Source organism: Callithrix jacchus, chromosome 18 (genome assembly GCF_049354715.1).
Source record: "Callithrix jacchus isolate 240 chromosome 18, calJac240_pri, whole genome shotgun sequence".
Lineage (NCBI taxonomy): Eukaryota > Metazoa > Chordata > Mammalia > Primates > Cebidae > Callithrix > Callithrix jacchus.
In genome coordinates this window covers 11,190,687-11,207,021 of record NC_133519.1, presented here as the reverse complement: position 1 = coordinate 11,207,021, position 16,335 = coordinate 11,190,687, and the positions used below count along the sequence as shown (strand labels likewise).

General features: G+C 50.2%; 1 protein-coding gene across 15 annotated transcripts in view; it reads left to right on the top strand.

Moving 5' to 3' along the window:
- The window catches only part of PI4KB (phosphatidylinositol 4-kinase beta), a 33,623-nt gene extending 17,345 nt beyond the window's left edge, over positions 1-16,278 (top strand). For 6 of the 15 annotated variants that reach the window (XM_035279623.2, XM_078355616.1, XM_078355618.1 and 3 more), the window contains 9 exons: positions 3,063-3,290; positions 4,192-4,419; positions 6,721-6,830; positions 7,418-7,522; positions 8,190-8,313; positions 10,129-10,394; positions 13,954-14,086; positions 14,346-14,466; positions 15,411-16,278. In XM_035279623.2, coding sequence (XP_035135514.1) covers positions 3,105-3,290; positions 4,192-4,419; positions 6,721-6,830; positions 7,418-7,522; positions 8,190-8,313; positions 10,129-10,394; positions 13,954-14,086; positions 14,346-14,466; positions 15,411-15,592 — 1,455 coding nt within the window. In that variant the 5' untranslated portion in view covers positions 3,063-3,104 and the 3' untranslated portion in view covers positions 15,593-16,278. Of the gene's footprint in view, positions 1-617; positions 663-3,062; positions 3,291-4,191; positions 4,420-6,720; positions 6,831-7,417; positions 7,523-8,189; positions 8,314-10,128; positions 10,395-13,953; positions 14,087-14,345; positions 14,467-14,979; positions 15,043-15,410 lie in introns of all 15 variants that reach the window. The other 9 variants (XM_078355611.1, XM_035279613.3, XM_035279614.3 and 6 more) reach the window with 3 other exon arrangements.
- Positions 16,279-16,335: the final 57 nt, after the last annotated feature.

Below are 16,335 nucleotides of genomic sequence, written 5' to 3'. Positions count from 1 at the left end.
TCCAGCCCAGAGATTTGGGGCTCATAGGTCTGGGATGCTCTTTGTCACACAGGTTCCAGGTTGGAGTTCAGCTTCCCAGGGCGATAATGAGGCTAATTAGAGAAGAGGTATACCTGTCCCTGAAAATTTAGCTTTTCTTCCTCCCTAAGGTTTCCAAAAAGCTGCAGGAAATGGGATTTCCAGTATGGGAGTCATGCAGCTTCTTAAGTTCAGGCCTGTGGTGAACAAATCCACGGAAAAGGATTTGTTTGAGAGCATGTGAGTGGGTAAAGAAAAAGAGCAGGGAAGCTTGGCAGTGCAGTTACTGCCCTAGGGACCCAGCTTCAGAGCTCTGGCCTAGAAGGAAGATCCATTCAGTTGAGAACAGAGGGGAAAAAAGTGAAAAGCAGAGGCTGCTTTGTCTCTTCAGTCCTTCTGACCTTCAAGCATCTCCCACAAGTGGTCAACCATCTGGGCAAGTAGCATTTCTGAGTTGACTTTCTTTTATTAAAGCAGAAAGGTAGAGCTTCACTAGAGAAGCAGTTTTTATCCAAGTTGGAGCTAAATTCTTTGCCTTTGTCTCTCTCCCCTCCCTTCCCACCCCCTCCTTCTCCCTTTGTCCTCTGGCCCTTTCCCAGGAGCTCTCCTCCAGCACCGAGAGTATTGATAATTCATTCAGTTCCGTAAGTGGGGCCAGGCTGGGACTGGGTGGCAGGCTCCCCCTATGGCCGCATTTCCTCTCCGTCCCCAGGTCTTCTGAGCCCCCAGGCCAAGGCTGGAGTTAAAATGCCCTTTTTCTCCCTGGGAGATCAGCTTCTCCCTCCCAGATCTGCTGGAGTCCCCCCTGATCTTTGCGGTAGAAATCCTGAGCCCAGGCTGAGATGAGCTCAGCTTATCCTTCTCTCAGAGACAGCTGGAGTATAGTGCTGCTCAGCCTCCAGCTCCTGAGGGTCTGGAGCAAACAGCTGGGAGAGAGGTGGAACTCACTCCTGGATTGGAGCCAAGCACTGCCCAGCAGAAACTCCCAGGATCCTGTTTCTCTCGCCGAGAACCCTTTCCCCATGGGTTTTGCCATGAGATTAGCAAACATTTATTCCGAGTCCTCTAAGTGCTGGGCCCTGTGCTGGTGAGCTGACTCCAGAAGCAAACAGGGCTCGGCCTGAAGGAAAGTTCTGCCTCCTCACAACTTGTTTTGTTTTTTAACCCCAACCACGTTTTTTCCAGGCCTGAGTTCTTCCCTTTTCCCAGCTTACTGCCCAGAATGTTCTGGATCCTTGTCCTTTCTTGTTCCCTCTGGACTAACCCCTGACCCTTTGGTGCCACAGGGTCTTGGACCTTGTTGCTGGGCAAAGACGTGAGAGGAAATGCAGGACCTCCGGGAGTTTGGATGATTTTTTCACATTTTCTATTTGATTTGTCTACCAAGTCAGTTTTCTATGTTCTGTGCGAATTCCCTTTCAGTCATGATTCCTGTCTCCTCCCATGTGGCAGAGCCTCTCTCTTGAGGCCTGGGGTCACATTTCCAACATGCACACGTAACTTAGGAGCCCCTGACCCAAATGCTGATTTGAGAACGGGAAGGAATTCTGCCTTTTCTAATCTGAGATGATTATGAATTGGTTGGGGTGGAGGGTCCTTATCAGTTGCCATCTGAGTGGACTGAGATGAAGGAAGAAGTGAGTCTTCAAATTTCCTTTTCTTTTCTTTCTCTATTAGACCCCCAAGACATTTCCAGGGACCTTAGAAAGCCAATTCATTGTGTTCCTTTTCTTTATCTCTTTTCAATAATGTCACCTAAAGCATTCCTGAAGGATTCAGACACCCTCTTTCATTCCCTGTGTGGCACTCTGAGCCAGCTCCCAAGGGGCAGAGGCCGGGGTGAGCTCTTCCTTTGAATCCTGACTGTGTTGCACATGCAGAGGTAGACCTGGTACTCCCCAGTTTTCCAAAGAAGCTCTTCTTTTAGAGTATGAGGGAGCAAGGATAGAAATTCTCAATCAGGAAACTAAGGAAGACACACAGAAAGGGAGAAAAAGGCTTGGTGAGTCAAATGCTGTTTCTACAAGGGGAGGAGAGATTGTTCTTGTCCAGCTGAGGGGAGATGGGATGGGGAGTTGGGTGGCTATCTTGATAAAATGTCCCTTACGGTAGAAGGGCTTTGACTGGGAAGAGAGCCTTTCCTGTCTAGCTGAGTTCCTCTTTTTCCCCACCTACACCTTACTTCCCAGACCAACTTTGCCCTTTCTGAGAATGACTGAATTGCCCAGCACAAGGAGCCAGAATCATAGCAGGGAATTCATATGGGAACCTAGTCACTGAGAGGTCGGGGAAGAGGACCCAAAGAGGAGTCACTAAAAGAGACGGGCCTTCAGGGCCATCATCAAGAGTAAGAGGAGCTGTTGCGTTCTCCATTCACCTACCTTCTTCTGTCTGCTTTTTCTTTCTCCTTAATCAATGCAAAATCTGCTCATCGGCTCATCCTCTTTCCATCCCTTGCATGTGCATTGACGCCTTTGTGGGGCGGACAGGGCAGGGGACACCCACCGTGCAAATCAACAGAAGTAATTTGAATGACGAGCATCTTCCCTCTTTGGAAGTGAAAATGTTGATGTGGGTGGGGCTCCCTTCTCTAGCCTTGCGGGCCTTGACCGAGATGTGCCCCAGGGATCCAGATGGGGAGAGAACCCCATTCTTGAGAAGGGTGAGACACTTCAGGTATAAGCAGCTCTTCTCTCTGTGGCCCTGGCTAACCTCTCCAGATGTTGTCCCCTGCTCACTCTGAAGCCTTAGGACAGTCCTTAAGAAATGCAAGTCCAAGAGAAGATGGCTGCATCCCAGTTACCTGGACTCATGGCCTCCCTTATCCTCCAGGGATAGTCTACAGAGAAGGAATGTGCTGGCTGTTCTCAATTCAAGCTGTGAAGGGAGGGTGGAAGCTCCTACTAAGACTAAAAAGCAGTTCCTTTCTGGAGTTCTTCAGACACTGGGGTCCCTGGCCTGCATGGCCAGGAATGACTGAGTGGGTGGGCCATTGTTTTCTACAGTTTCTTCACCATCTTTTTTCTTACCCCAAACCCCTGTAGCCTGTTCGACTGGCTCCTGAGAGAGAATTCATCAAGTCCCTGATGGCGATCGGCAAGCGGCTGGCCACGCTCCCCACCAAAGAGCAGAAAACACAGAGGCTGATCTCAGAGCTCTCCCTGCTCAACCATAAGCTCCCTGCCCGAGTCTGGCTGCCCACTGCTGGCTTTGACCACCACGTGGTCCGTGTACCCCACACACAGGCTGTTGTCCTCAACTCCAAGGACAAGGTAGATGGGTTCTGGCCCAAATCCCTACCCTGGACGTGACTCTACACCCATGGTTGTTCAGGGTTTGTGTGCATGCCCAGTGATGCCCCCACCAACTTCCTGGACTCCCTTCCTGGTTGATGATGCATGTGTCAACCACGACTCTATCTCAGTGCTGTTGTGATTTTGAGAGCCCTCCTGTCTCCCTTCTTGGGCTTTTTCTGGACCAAAGAAACCTAATCTTTTCAGCTTTCTTCTTGCTGTATCTTAGGATAATTGCTCTTCACCCCACTTTATGGTCACCTTGGTAGCTCTTCTCCAGCCCTTCTATAACTCTTGAACTTTCTAGATACAGCAGCCATGAGGGCATAGGAAGATTTTGTTTCTAAGACCTTTTCTGATCAGAATGAGCAGACAGAAGGAGAGAATGATGCCCAATTCGCTTAATCGAATTTGTGTGCTGACTGGAATGAGTATTCATGGTTCAGATTCTTCCTTCAAAGGAAATACTGAAGTTTGGGATGCTCCTTAGGACAGTGCCCAGCTTTGTCCCAGTCTCTCTGTCCACTGTAGCCCCAGGCCCTGTCTTCAAGACAAGCCCACAGAAGCATCCAGGCCTCCCTTACAAGCTGTAATTGATAGTCTAGAATAGTTTGGCCCAAATGTAGCATCTGTATGTTTTGGAGCTCAGTTGAAACATTTTGAAGACTTGTGCGTTCTCTCACCCACATTCTTGACATAGGTTATCAGAGGACAAATGTCTGTCTTAAATAGGCCCTAAATATATTCATAGTTTCAGGGGACTAGTGGATGAAGGCTGGAGCTAGGAGCTAGGGCAGCAGGAAGACCCACGCTAACAGAGCTGAGAGCTGGGGGTTAGTGGTGGAAGCAGGCTGCACATCCTGTTCTCACTCTTCCCCAGGCTCCCTACCTGATCTACGTGGAAGTCCTCGAATGTGAAAACTTTGACACCACCAGTGTCCCTGCCCGGATCCCCGAGAATAGAATCCGGAGTACAAGATCAGTAGAGAACTTGCCCGAATGTGGTATCACCCATGAGCAGCGAGCTGGCAGCTTCAGCACTGTCCCCAACTATGACAATGATGATGAGGCCTGGTCAGTGGATGACATAGGCGAGCTGCAAGTGGAGGTAAGGGAGCTTCACGGAGGTAATGCTGGGTCACAGCACCTGTTCTCCAGGAGCTTTCAACATACTTGAAACAGGACAGCGTACCCCAAGGTGGGGTGAGGCAAGTACCCAGATGAGTGGTGTGGTTGGCGAGGGGTAAGAGGGGAAGGCTCTGAACAACCCTGGTCGGAAATAGGTTCAGTGGAGCTCATTCTCCTGGTGAAGGAATTCAGATTTAAATGTAAAGAGGAACTTCTAGGCCAAGGGGAGTGAGGGATATTTAATGAAAATATTTATTGAGCACCTGCTATATAAAGTTGTCATAGAATAGCAGAGGATGGTAAGTCATACCATATTCATTCAAGAAATATTTATTGAGGGCCTTCTATGTGCCAGACCTGAGTGCTGCGTGCAAGTGAGCAAGACTTGGGCCCTGCCTGCAAGGAGTTTATGACCTAACTGGAGAGAGCAAGGCCAGTAAGCAAGTAAGCAGTGTGAGCCGGGCCGTGGCGGAGAGCACAGGACATTGCAGGAACACCAGACTTGGGGGAGTCACAAAAGATCTCCTGGAGGAAGTATCTCTCGGCTGAGGCTGGAAGCATGGCTAGGAATTAGCTGGACAAAGAGTATTCTGGACAGAGGGAACCACGCGCAAAGGCCAGAAGACGATGGAGCTTGGGCCATTATAGGAACTGAAAGAAATTGTGTCTGACTGAGAAGTGCAGGTGTGGGTAAGAAGTGGTGAGGAATAAGACTGGACACATGGGCACGGACCAGACTGTAGGAAGGACCCTGTAAGCTGGGGAAGGAAACTTGAGAACTTTATTCTGGGGCATGAAGAGCCAGAGCAGAATTTTACATAGGGCTATTAACACAGCTGGCCAGGTGTGGTGGCTGAGGTGAGTGGATCGCTTGAGGTCAGGATTTCAAGACCAGCCTGGCCAATATGGTAAAACCTTGTCTCTACTAAAAATACGAAAATTATTTTTTTGTATGGTGGTGTGGTAGGTGCCTGTAATCCCAGCTACTCAGGAGGCTGAGGTAGTAGAATTGCTTGAACCCGGGAGGCGGAGGTTGCAGTGAGCCAAGATCTTGCCATTGCACTTGAGCCTCGGTGACGAGCGAAACTCCATCTCAAAAGAAAAAAACAAACAAGCCAAGTGTGCTGGCACATGGCTGTAATCCCAGCTCCTCAGGAGGCTAAAGCACAAGAATCGCTTGAACCCAGGAGGTAGAGCCTGCAGGGAGCCGAGATCACAACACTGCACACTAGCCTGGGCGACAGAGTGAGACCCTGACTGATGTAAAAATAAAAGCCAGGTTGGCCAGGCACAGTGGCTCATGCCTGTAATCCCAGCACTTTGGGAGGCCGAGGCGGGTGGATCACAAGGTCAAGAGATCGAGATCATCCTGGTCAACATGGTGAAACCCCGTCTCTACTAAAAATACAAAAATTAGCTGGGCATGGTGGCACACGCCTGTAGTCACAGCTACTCAGGAGGCTGAGGCAGGAGAATTGCCTGAACCCAGGAGGCGGAGGTTGCGGTGAGCTGAGATCGTGCCATTGCACTCCAGCCCGGGTAACAAGAGCGAAACTCCGTCTCAAAAAAAAAAAAAGCCAGGTTTCAAGGTTTCACTTCGCCAAAAGATAGAACCTCTGTCTTTGAGCTTACAGTCCGACTGGAGGAATTAGACATAGACATTTAAGAAAAAAAATCAGATACACAACAAAGCGGTGTATGCTAGGTTGCTGATGGAGTTGAGAAGAAATGCTCTGGTATATAGAGAGAAGAGACTAGACTAGAGATTTGACAGGGGCCTTGGGGTCTGGTAGAACATTCTGTAGTTAGAGATGAGAAGATAAAATTTAATGACTTACATTGAAAAAACTCAGAAGAAGCTAGTCTGAAGAGGGTCTGCTTTGGACCCCAGGGGTGAACGCATCCCTAGCCTTGGGGGACTCTTAGTGCAAGGCTGAAATTTCAGGCTCCTGTGATGGTCATGGCAGTGGTTTGCAAACTTAACATTGGAAGTCTTCTGGAGAACTTGTTAAAAATTGAGACTTTCAGATCCCTTTCCCAGTAATTCTAATTCAGATTGATGGTGGGGCCTGGGAATCTGCATTCTGGGTAATTCAGATACAGGTAGTTCACATGTTGAGAAACGCTGCTCTGGGCAGCCTGGGGTCCAGGTGATCAGCATGGTGTGTAAGTGAGTTTGGAAGGGAGGGGTGAGCATGCTGCAGTGACAGCAAACAAGCAGGAAGGGCAAGAAAGGAGACCTGTACTTAGCACTCTGACCAGCACTCCCCTGCCCTCCCAGCTCCCTGAGGTGCACACCAACAGCTGTGACAACATCTCCCAGTTCTCTGTGGACAGCATCACCAGCCAGGAGAGCAAGGAGCCTGTGTTCATTGCAGCAGGGGACATCCGGTATGGCCAGATCACACTGCCCCTCGTTTTTCCTCCCTCTTTCAGGCACTTCCCGTCTCTTTGTTACCTTCTTATCCGTCTCAGTCATCTATTGTTGGCCTGTGTCTTTCCCTCTTCTATCATTCTGTCCTTATTTGGGGCCACCAAACTTGAGGCAATGAAGGTGTGTATAGGTTGAAAAATTACTTGGGCTACCAAAGAAGGAAATTAAATTTTAAAAGGATTCCAAAGGGATGAAAGCACCAGAGGAAGGAACTCAAGCAGTGCGTCTCAAAGCGACGTGTGTCAGAATCCGGGGAGAGGAAGGAGGCCTTGTTGAAAATGCAGATTCTAGAGTCACGCCCTGTTCTGAATCAGTGTTGGTAGTGGAATATGGAGGGCCTGGTAATCTTAATTTTAACATGATTACAGTCACTAAGTTAGCAAAAAGGTGTCACTGGTTATCTTTCCTTCTGTGAGTCCCTTTCAGCCTGGGTTGCTGTCTTCGTGTGCCCAGAATCCAGGACACAGTGCAGGAAATGTCAGTATAGATGGGCATGAGGTTGGGGACACGTCCTCAAGCAAATGATGTATTTTCTTCTTGCCAGCCGGCGCCTTTCGGAACAGCTGGCTCACACCCCAACAGCCTTCAAACGAGACCCAGAAGATCCTTCTGCAGTTGCTCTCAAAGAGCCCTGGCAGGAGAAAGTGCGGTGAGTTGGGTGGTGGGGTCTCTGAACCCCTCTCAGAGAGAGAGCCCTGGCAGGAGAAAGTGCGGTGAGTTGGGTGGTGGGGTCTCTGAACCCCTCTCAGAGAGAGAGCCCTGGCAGGAGAAAGTGCGGTGAGTTGGCTGGTGGGGTCTCTGAACCCCTCTCAGAGAGAGAGCCCTGGCAGGAGAAAGTGCGGTGAGTTGGGTGGTGGGGTCTCTGAACCCCTCCCTCTCAGAGAGCCCTGGCAGGAGAAAGTGCGGTGAGTTGGGTGGTGGGGTCTCTGAACCCCTCTCAGAGAGAGAGCCCTGGCAGGAGAAAGTGCGGTGAGTTGGGTGGTGGGTCTCTGAACCCCTCTCAGAGAGCCCTGGCAGGAGAAAGTGCGGTGAGTTGGGTGGTGGGGTCTCTGAACCCCTCTCAGAGAGCCCTGGCAGGAGAAAGTGCGGTGAGTTGGGTGGTGGGGTCTCTGAACCCCTCTCAGAGCTCAGAGGCAGTTGCAGGTGCTCACTGCACCAACTTTACTGTCTGTCAGCCTCCAAAAAAGGCTGTCAGACTCCCAGGCTGTGTGGGTCCTTGCCCTACGGGGCATTTGCTTTGGATTTTAGGTGGAAGCCACGTTTCTTGTCCTCACTCTGGCATCGACCTTTGGCACCGTTTACTTCTGTCTTCACAGGCGGATCAGAGAGGGCTCCCCCTACGGGCATCTCCCCAATTGGCGGCTCCTGTCGGTCATTGTCAAGTGTGGGGATGACCTTCGGCAAGAGCTGCTGGCCTTTCAGGTGTTGAAGCAACTGCAGGTAAGAGAAGAGAAGGAGAGAGAAGGGGAACTCAGCCCAACACCAGCCCACCTGAGGTGACTACACAGATTATTCTTCTGGGGACCACTTCCTGCCCAGGTCTAAAACAAAGGCAGGGTAAAGAAAAGCTAGTGCTCCTTTTCCCTAGGAAGCTTGGCCATAGGAACAGCTCCACAGCGGCCTCTTTTGGCCCTTTTGAGACCTGCACCTACCCTGTTCCAAGTCTGAACTTTAGAGTGCTAGGTTTGCCTTTTAGATGAAAACTTCCAAAATGTCCTGGCACCCTGGCTCAGGCCTGTAGTTTCAGCTAGTCAGGAGACTGAGGCGGGAGGGTGGCTTGAGCCCAGGAATTCTGGGCTGTAGTGTGCTATGCCAGTTGGGTGTCTGCACTAAGTTCAGCATCAGTATGGTGACCTCCTGGGAACAGAGGACCACCAGGTTGCCTAAGGGAGGGGCAAACTGGCACAGGTCAGAAACAGAGCAGTTCAGAACTCCCATGCTGATCAGTAGCAGCATCCAGACCGTGAATAGCCACTGCACTCCAGCTTGGGCAACAGACCCTGTCTCTAAGAAAAATACACGTTTGAAGAAATCAGCATTTCTAAACCGAAGCAAGCCAAAAAGAAAATTTTGCTGGGACAAAGTTTAGTGACCCACTTTCTCCTAGTGTTAAGACCAATTTATTTGTACAAGGTACTGAGATTATTTTCAAGAAATAGCTGTCACATCTCAAGGGGAAGATCAAAATGTGAACAGTTTACTAATGCACTACTGAAGTTTAAATCTGTGGCACAATCATTGTAAACATGGGGCTCATTTCTCTAAATTGATTTCTAATCTGAAATGACTAGAAAACTTCTTTTCCCATTTTTGCAAACTCAAATATCTGGTTTTTGGTATAAGATAGCCATTATTCAAACTTAATGCCTCTAATTTTAATGCCAACACAGTTGGTTGTAATCAAATTTTAAAATAATAATTTGGTCCTCCTCCCTTTAAAAAAAAAAACAAAACATAAAAACCTTCCCAAGTGGTCTGTAGCAGGTGGGTTATAGTGTGCTGAGGTATTGATCTGATCCCTCTGGGTTGGTCACCTGCAAGCCACTTAATCTGTTTAATACTGTTCGTTATAGCGTGTAAATATTTTCGTTTTCCAGAGACATCTTCTCTGGACCTAAATCCTTTCCTTTCCTTTTTCTTTTTCTTTCTTTTTTTTTATTTTTTGAGAGCGTCTTGCTCTGTCACTCAGGCTAGAGCGCAGTGGTGCAATCTTGACTCACTGCAACCTCCACCTTCTGGGTTCAAGAAATTCTCCTGCCTTAGCCTCCTGAGTAGCTGGACTTACAGGCATGCACCACTATACCCGGCAAATTTTTGTATTTTTAGTAGAAACAAGGTTTCGCCATGTTGGCCAGGCTGGTCTTGAACTGACCTCAGGTGACCCACCTGCCTCAGCCTCCCAAAGTGCTGGGATTATAAGCATAAGCCACCGCACGTGGCCTCTTTCTTCTTGTTTGAACTTATGGCTCCCATTGTCCCTGCTTGAGAAGGGATAGTGCAGTGTCCGGTTCTCCCTGCCTCTTTTGGAGGTATCACGTGATACCTTTTCCCACTGAGTGTAGCTTCCTGACTTTGTCAGTCCCTAGACTCCTTTCGAAACTCGCTGGTCCTCGCTGGATTAAGAGAGCCTTACTCACTTGATGGCTTAGAATCCAATGCCACCAAGGAGAGAGGTTGGAGAAAAGGGGACGTTTTAGCCTCCTTCTCTAGTCTGGAGAAAGATAAGAGTCCTGTATCCCCCATGTCTCCTCACAGTCCATTTGGGAACAGGAGCGAGTGCCCCTCTGGATCAAGCCATACAAGATTCTTGTGATTTCAGCCGACAGTGGCATGATTGAACCAGTGGTCAATGCTGTGTCCATCCATCAGGTGAAGAAACAGTCACAGCTCTCCTTGCTCGATTACTTCCTACAGGAGCATGGCAGTTACACCACTGAGGCATTCCTCAGTGCCCAGCGCAATTTTGTGCAAAGTTGTGCTGGCTACTGCTTGGTCTGCTACCTGCTGCAAGTCAAGGACAGGTAGGTGACTTCTGCTGCTCATCCTAACCTTTCTCCAGGATTCTCTCTGTCCCTTCACGTGTAGCTCTCAAGTACTTACTACTGCCCTCCATGGCAAAGATGTGAAAAATGAAACAACGTATTTTAAGCAGAGACTGACGTGTTCACATGGTATTAAGTCAGGAGGTAGACTGACAAGAGCTAGGGTAAAAGGGCACAGAAATGAAGGATGTGCAGGGTCTTCAAGGACAAGGGAGAATGATGACAGAGGAAGCTGCGGGGAGGTACGTCCGAGCTGGAAGAAGTAACTGAATGTGATTAAAGCATGGACTGCACTGCATGGCAGGAGAGTAGCAGGTGGGACCCTCAGACAGGTAAATTGAGGCCAGTTGAAGAAGGGCCTTCATCATGAAGCTTAGGTGTTTTACTTTGCAGGCAGAGGAATGGCATAATCCAGTCTGTGTTGAGTGAATGCCCTGTGGCACTGTGGGTAAAGGGGGATGTAACTGGGCGCTTAGCGACAAAGCGAGAGGTAATAGGGCCTGGCACTAAGGGTATTGGGTTAGTGACTGAGAGCAGAAAGGAGAAACATGATGGAGATGAAGTTGAAACTCTCAGCCATGAACTTTCCTCACTTTTTTTTTTTTGAGACAGAGTTTTGCTCTCGTTACCCAGGCTGGAGTGCAATGGCGCGATCTCGGCTCACCGCAACCTCTGCCTTCTGGGTTCAAGCAATTCTTCTGCCTCAGCCTCCTGAGTAGCTGGGATTACAGGCGCGCACCACCATGCCCAGCTAATTTTTGTATTTTTAGTAGAGACGGGGTTTCACCATGTTGACCAGGATGGTCTCGATCTCTTGACCTCGTGATCCACCCGCCTCGGCCTCCCAAAGTGCTGGGATTATAGGCGTGAGCCACTGCGCCCGGCCACTTTCCTCACTTCTTATTCCAGCATATGATTTCTACAGCCTTTTAGTATCTGTTGTTTTGCCCAGAGCTATCATCTTTTTTCAGTGTCACATGACCTTGATGAGCCCTAACTACACATATAGGTGAGGCACAAAATGTCCAAAGATAATTACATTATCTAGAGCCTGCCTTCTAAGAGTGTCTCCCAACAGTGACCCAGGGTCTCTTCCCTAAATGCTCCTGTGAGTTCCATCTCTGCCTTGGCATAGGGCAGCCGTCCTGGGAAGGCAGAAATGCAATGGCCAGTGCTGCTGGGGCTTACAGTAATATGCTGGCCCATTACAATCTAGCTAATGATGGCTGGGCGAGGTGGCTCATCCTATAATCCCAGCACTTTGGGAGACCGAGGTGGGCAGATCACTTGAGGTCAGGAGTTCGACACCAGCCTGGCCAACATGGTGAAACCCCATCTCTACTAAAAATACAAAACAAAAAAAAAATTAGCTGGGCATGGTGGCAGGCACCTGTAATCCCAGCTACTTGGGAAGCTGAGGCAAGAGAATCACTTAAAGCTGGAAGAGGTTGCAGTGAACCAAGATCATACCATTGGACTCCAGACAGGGCGATGAGCAGAACTCAAAAAAAAATAAATTTATATATATAGATATATATATATAAATTAGCCAGGCATGATGATACAGACCTGTAATCCCAGCTACTCAAGAGGCCAAGGCAGGAGAATTGCTTGAACTCAGGAGGCAGAGGTGGCAGTGAGCCGAGATTGTGCCACTGTGCTTCAGCCTGGGCAACAGAGGGAGACTCTGTCTCAAAAAGAAGATGTAGTTAACAAGACTGAGGCAGCAGGATTGCTTGAGCCCAGGAATTTGAGACCATCCTAAGCAGCATAGTGAGATCCCATCTATACAAAAAATAAAAATTAGCCGAGCACGGTGGTGCGCAGCTGTGGTCCCAGCTACTTCGCAGGCTGAAGTGCAAGGATCATTTGAGGGCAACAGAGCAAGACTCTGTCTAAACAAAACAATCTAGCTAGCGGAGCGGCTTATTAGAAATCTAGCATCTGTTAAGTGCCTGCCATGGCCTGACATTCTTATATTTAAACCAGATGAAAACCCTGTCAGACATGTGTTTCCTTATGAGGGAAATAACAATCAGGTCGCTTCTAGAACCTGTGCTCATTCCACCCTGCCAGCCCTACAAATGGACCCAGCATAGGCTCTGCATTTGAGAGCTGTAAGAGAATGTAATTATTTACAAGGAATTTGATTGCAAGCTTCAGACAGTCTCGAAGTGTCAGGATTTTGAACGCAGGGCCCAGGGAGCCTAGAGCTCAGTCCTGGGACTGAGTAAATGGGTGGCAGGGAAGCTGTACTAGTCAGGCCCCAGGGCTTTCCTTTAGGAAACTAGTATGTTTGAAGGATGAGAGCGTCCTCTTAAAAAAGGAGGGGCAGAGGGGGCAGGTAGGTGATAAGGCATTCAGAGTATCTCAGAAAAGAACAGATGTAGTCAAGCCATGAACGGCATCAACCGCTGGAGAGAAGTGAGCAGTGAATGAGGCCCGCACTGGAGTCAGGGTTCAGGATCTCTCTGCTTCAGAAGTAGCCCACAGCAGCTCTCCAACTGGGGCTAACTGTTAGTGAAAAGAGAGGCTTTGGGACCTTGGCACATAAGTCACTTCCTCTCTCAGGGCCTCTGTTTCCTTACCTACAAAATGAGAGGTTGAACCATGACAACTCCTGGAACCATTCTGGCTCACAAGATTGTGCCTGGGTTGCCACATCTTTAGTGTTTTCCCAGAGTGGGGAAGAACCCAGGTGGAATCAGGTGGGACTAGGTTCTTCCTTTGTCCCTCCTCTTTTGGCCAGTCAAACCAACCCCAGGGAAGGTGGCCCTCCGACCATGAGCTCTTAGCCTAACAAAGCGGCTATTGACACTGAGGAGGCCGGTTATGCTGAGTCAGCCAGGCCTCACATGCTTAGCATGTTAATTGTTCCTTCTGCTACTGGCCATTCATGTGGGAATCACAAAGACCTGGGATTATCCCCCTTGAGCACTCCTACAGCTGCCCTGCAGTACTGCCTCCTGAGACCTTTTACATAAGTGTAAATGTACCCCTTGAAGCCCCCACACTATTTTACATTTCAGCTCCACCTCAGAGCCTGCTTGCCTCTGTTGTTGCTCCCTTCTGGTGAGGCCTCTGACCTGCAGTGGCCTGACAGGAGTTACAAACAACCCACAGGTAAATAGGCTCGGAATGGCGCTTCCCCCAGGCAGAGCGCTTGGCCTCTGTGACAGCTGGCTGGAGCCTCAGAGGCCTTCTTTCCTTACTGCTGGATTCTCTACTAGAATGGGATCAGTTTGGGTGCAAGAAGTGCAATTTCTGGGAAATTGGGAGAATCTTAAACTATTTTTATTAAATTGTTAATAGCAATTTCAGACCCCATAGCCTTTGTAAGCAGTTTTCTTTTCTGATTTCCTTTCCATTGATAGCTTTAGGTCCTAGGAGATTGGACAGGAGACTGGAGTTACGGGCAGCAGGAAACACAGCAGGGGACCCCCCTGCCTGGTGTCATGTGGCCAGTGTATTGCTGTTTGAGGTTCCAGCCTCAGTCAGACTGACTAGCCTCTTCCTCTCCTCCACTCCCCCTCCTCAGACACAATGGGAATATCCTTTTGGACGCAGAAGGCCACATCATCCACATCGACTTTGGCTTCATCCTGTCCAGCTCACCCCGAAATCTGGGCTTTGAGACGTCAGCCTTTAAGCTGACCACAGAGTTTGTGGATGTGAGTCAAGGAGAAGTGCCTCTGGGGTCACTGTATTCTTTCTCTGTCGTGGGATGAGGAGCGGATGGGCTCCCTGCAAATTAGGGATGAACAGAACAGGCAGTAAACTGGGGTAAGGCCAGAATTCCTGGGAGCTGCCTGCCCGATAAGCACATGGGGAAATAACAGGGCCCCAGAAGAGTTCTGGTAGGCCAGTCGGGACAGGAACCATCCCCGGCGTAAGTCCCCTTGTGCATGCAGTGCTCTCCTCTCTTCCCAGGTGATGGGCGGCCTGGACGGCGACATGTTCAACTACTATAAGATGCTGATGCTGCAGGGGCTGATTGCTGCTCGGAAACACATGGACAAGGTGGTGCAGATCGTGGAGATCATGCAGCAAGGTGGGGCTGGGGTGAGGGCAGGCGCCATAGTGCCTGCAGTGGAAGAAAGCTGATCCCCCCTTGAAGGAGGGAGGAGGGTTCCCCAGAGGGTTTCTGGCTCGGGCCTAGTGCCTTGTTTGTCCTTTAGGATATTCCTCTTGACCCTGGTAGGGCGAAGTCCAGGGGGTGGGGGGAGCAGATAGCAGCACCTGCTTCCTCCTCCTCTTTAGGGAGAAATCAGGCCCATTTACAGCCTCCTGGTCCCTCCTCACCTCCCCACCCACATCCAGCGCTGTTTCTCAATCTCCTTTCATCTCTCTTCCCCATTCCACTGTGACCCCCAATTGCCCTGTCCTCCACCACCCTTCAACTCTTAAGTATTTCCCCTCTTCTTTGTCTCCTTCCGCTAGTCTTGCCATCTACAATCTTTTACCCAAGACCCCTTTCTGTCCTCATCCCCCTCCTCAAGGCTCCAGTTGTACCCCAGGTCTGAGCTGCCAGTCTCCCCTCCCCGTCCCTGCCCCTACCCCACAGGTTGTCGCCGTTGTTCAGGATCATCCCCATCTGGCCCCATGATGACGGTGGCCCAGGTCATCTGTGAGTGTCAGACGTAGCATAGGCAGAGGCCTGCAACCAGATAAGTGCCCAACTCAGGGCCCACTCCCTCCAGCCTCCTCCCAGCCTGCCCTCCGGGCCCCTCCGCCCTTGCTGAGAGGGAGACATGGTGTTGGTCCTCTTCCCTCCTCTGCCCACATACGTTCACCTACAGAGGGGCTTAGGTGTGGGATGATGAGGGGCTCCTGCTGGTTCCTTCTCTCTACCCAAGCAGAAGTGCACCCACACCATCAGGGACCTGAGGTGGGAGGGAAAGGGCACTTCAGGTGTCCCAGCTCTGTATTTGCTGTGGCTGGCACCATTGCCCCTCCTTCCTGTCCATGACCCTGAACCCCCACTGCTTTCCCCAGGTTCTCAGCTTCCTTGCTTCCATGGTTCCAGCACCATTCGAAACCTCAAAGAGAGGTTCCACATGAGCATGACTGAGGAGCAGCTGCAGCTGCTGGTGGAGCAGATGGTGGATGGCAGTATGCGCTCTATCACCACCAAACTCTATGACGGCTTCCAGTACCTCACCAACGGCATCATGTGACACGCTCCTCAGGCCAGGAGTGGTGGGGGGTCCAGGGCACCCTCCCTAGAGGGCCCTTTTCTGAGAAACCCCAAACCAGGAAACCCCACCTACCCAACCATCCACCTAGGAGAAATGGAAGGCAAGAAACCCGAAAGATCATGTGGTAACTGCGAGAGCTTGCCAGGGGTAGGAGAGCCAGCTGTGGGGTCCAGACCTGCCCCCCTGCTCTGTGTCAGTATTACCACCAGACAGACTCCGGGACTCACTGCCCTCCAGAGAACAGAGGCGATGAACGTGAGGGACGCTGGGGCCTTTATCCTCCTCGTAGGGGTCTGAAGGGTTCTTTCCACAGGCCATCCTCTTATTCCGTTCTGGGGCCCAGGAAGCAGGGAAGAGTAGGTTCTCGGTACTTAGGACTTGATCCTGTGGTTGGCCACTGGCCATGCTGCTGCCCAGCTCTATCCCTCCCAGGGACGGACCCTTGGCCCAAGCTCCCCTTGCTGGTGGGCGCTGCGTGGGCCCTGCACTTGCTGAGGTTCCCCATCATGGACAAGGAAGGGAATTCCCACAGCCCTCCAGTGTACTGAGGGTACTGGCCTAGCCATGGGGAATTCCCTACCCTGACTCCTTCCCCAAGTCCAGGGAAAAGAGCTCTCAATTTTTTATTTTTAATTTTTGTTTGAAATAAAGTCCTTAGTTAGCCACTTGTGTCATTTCCAGGTGTTTTGGGGGAGTGGGGCGGGAGATGGGTGATGAGGCGT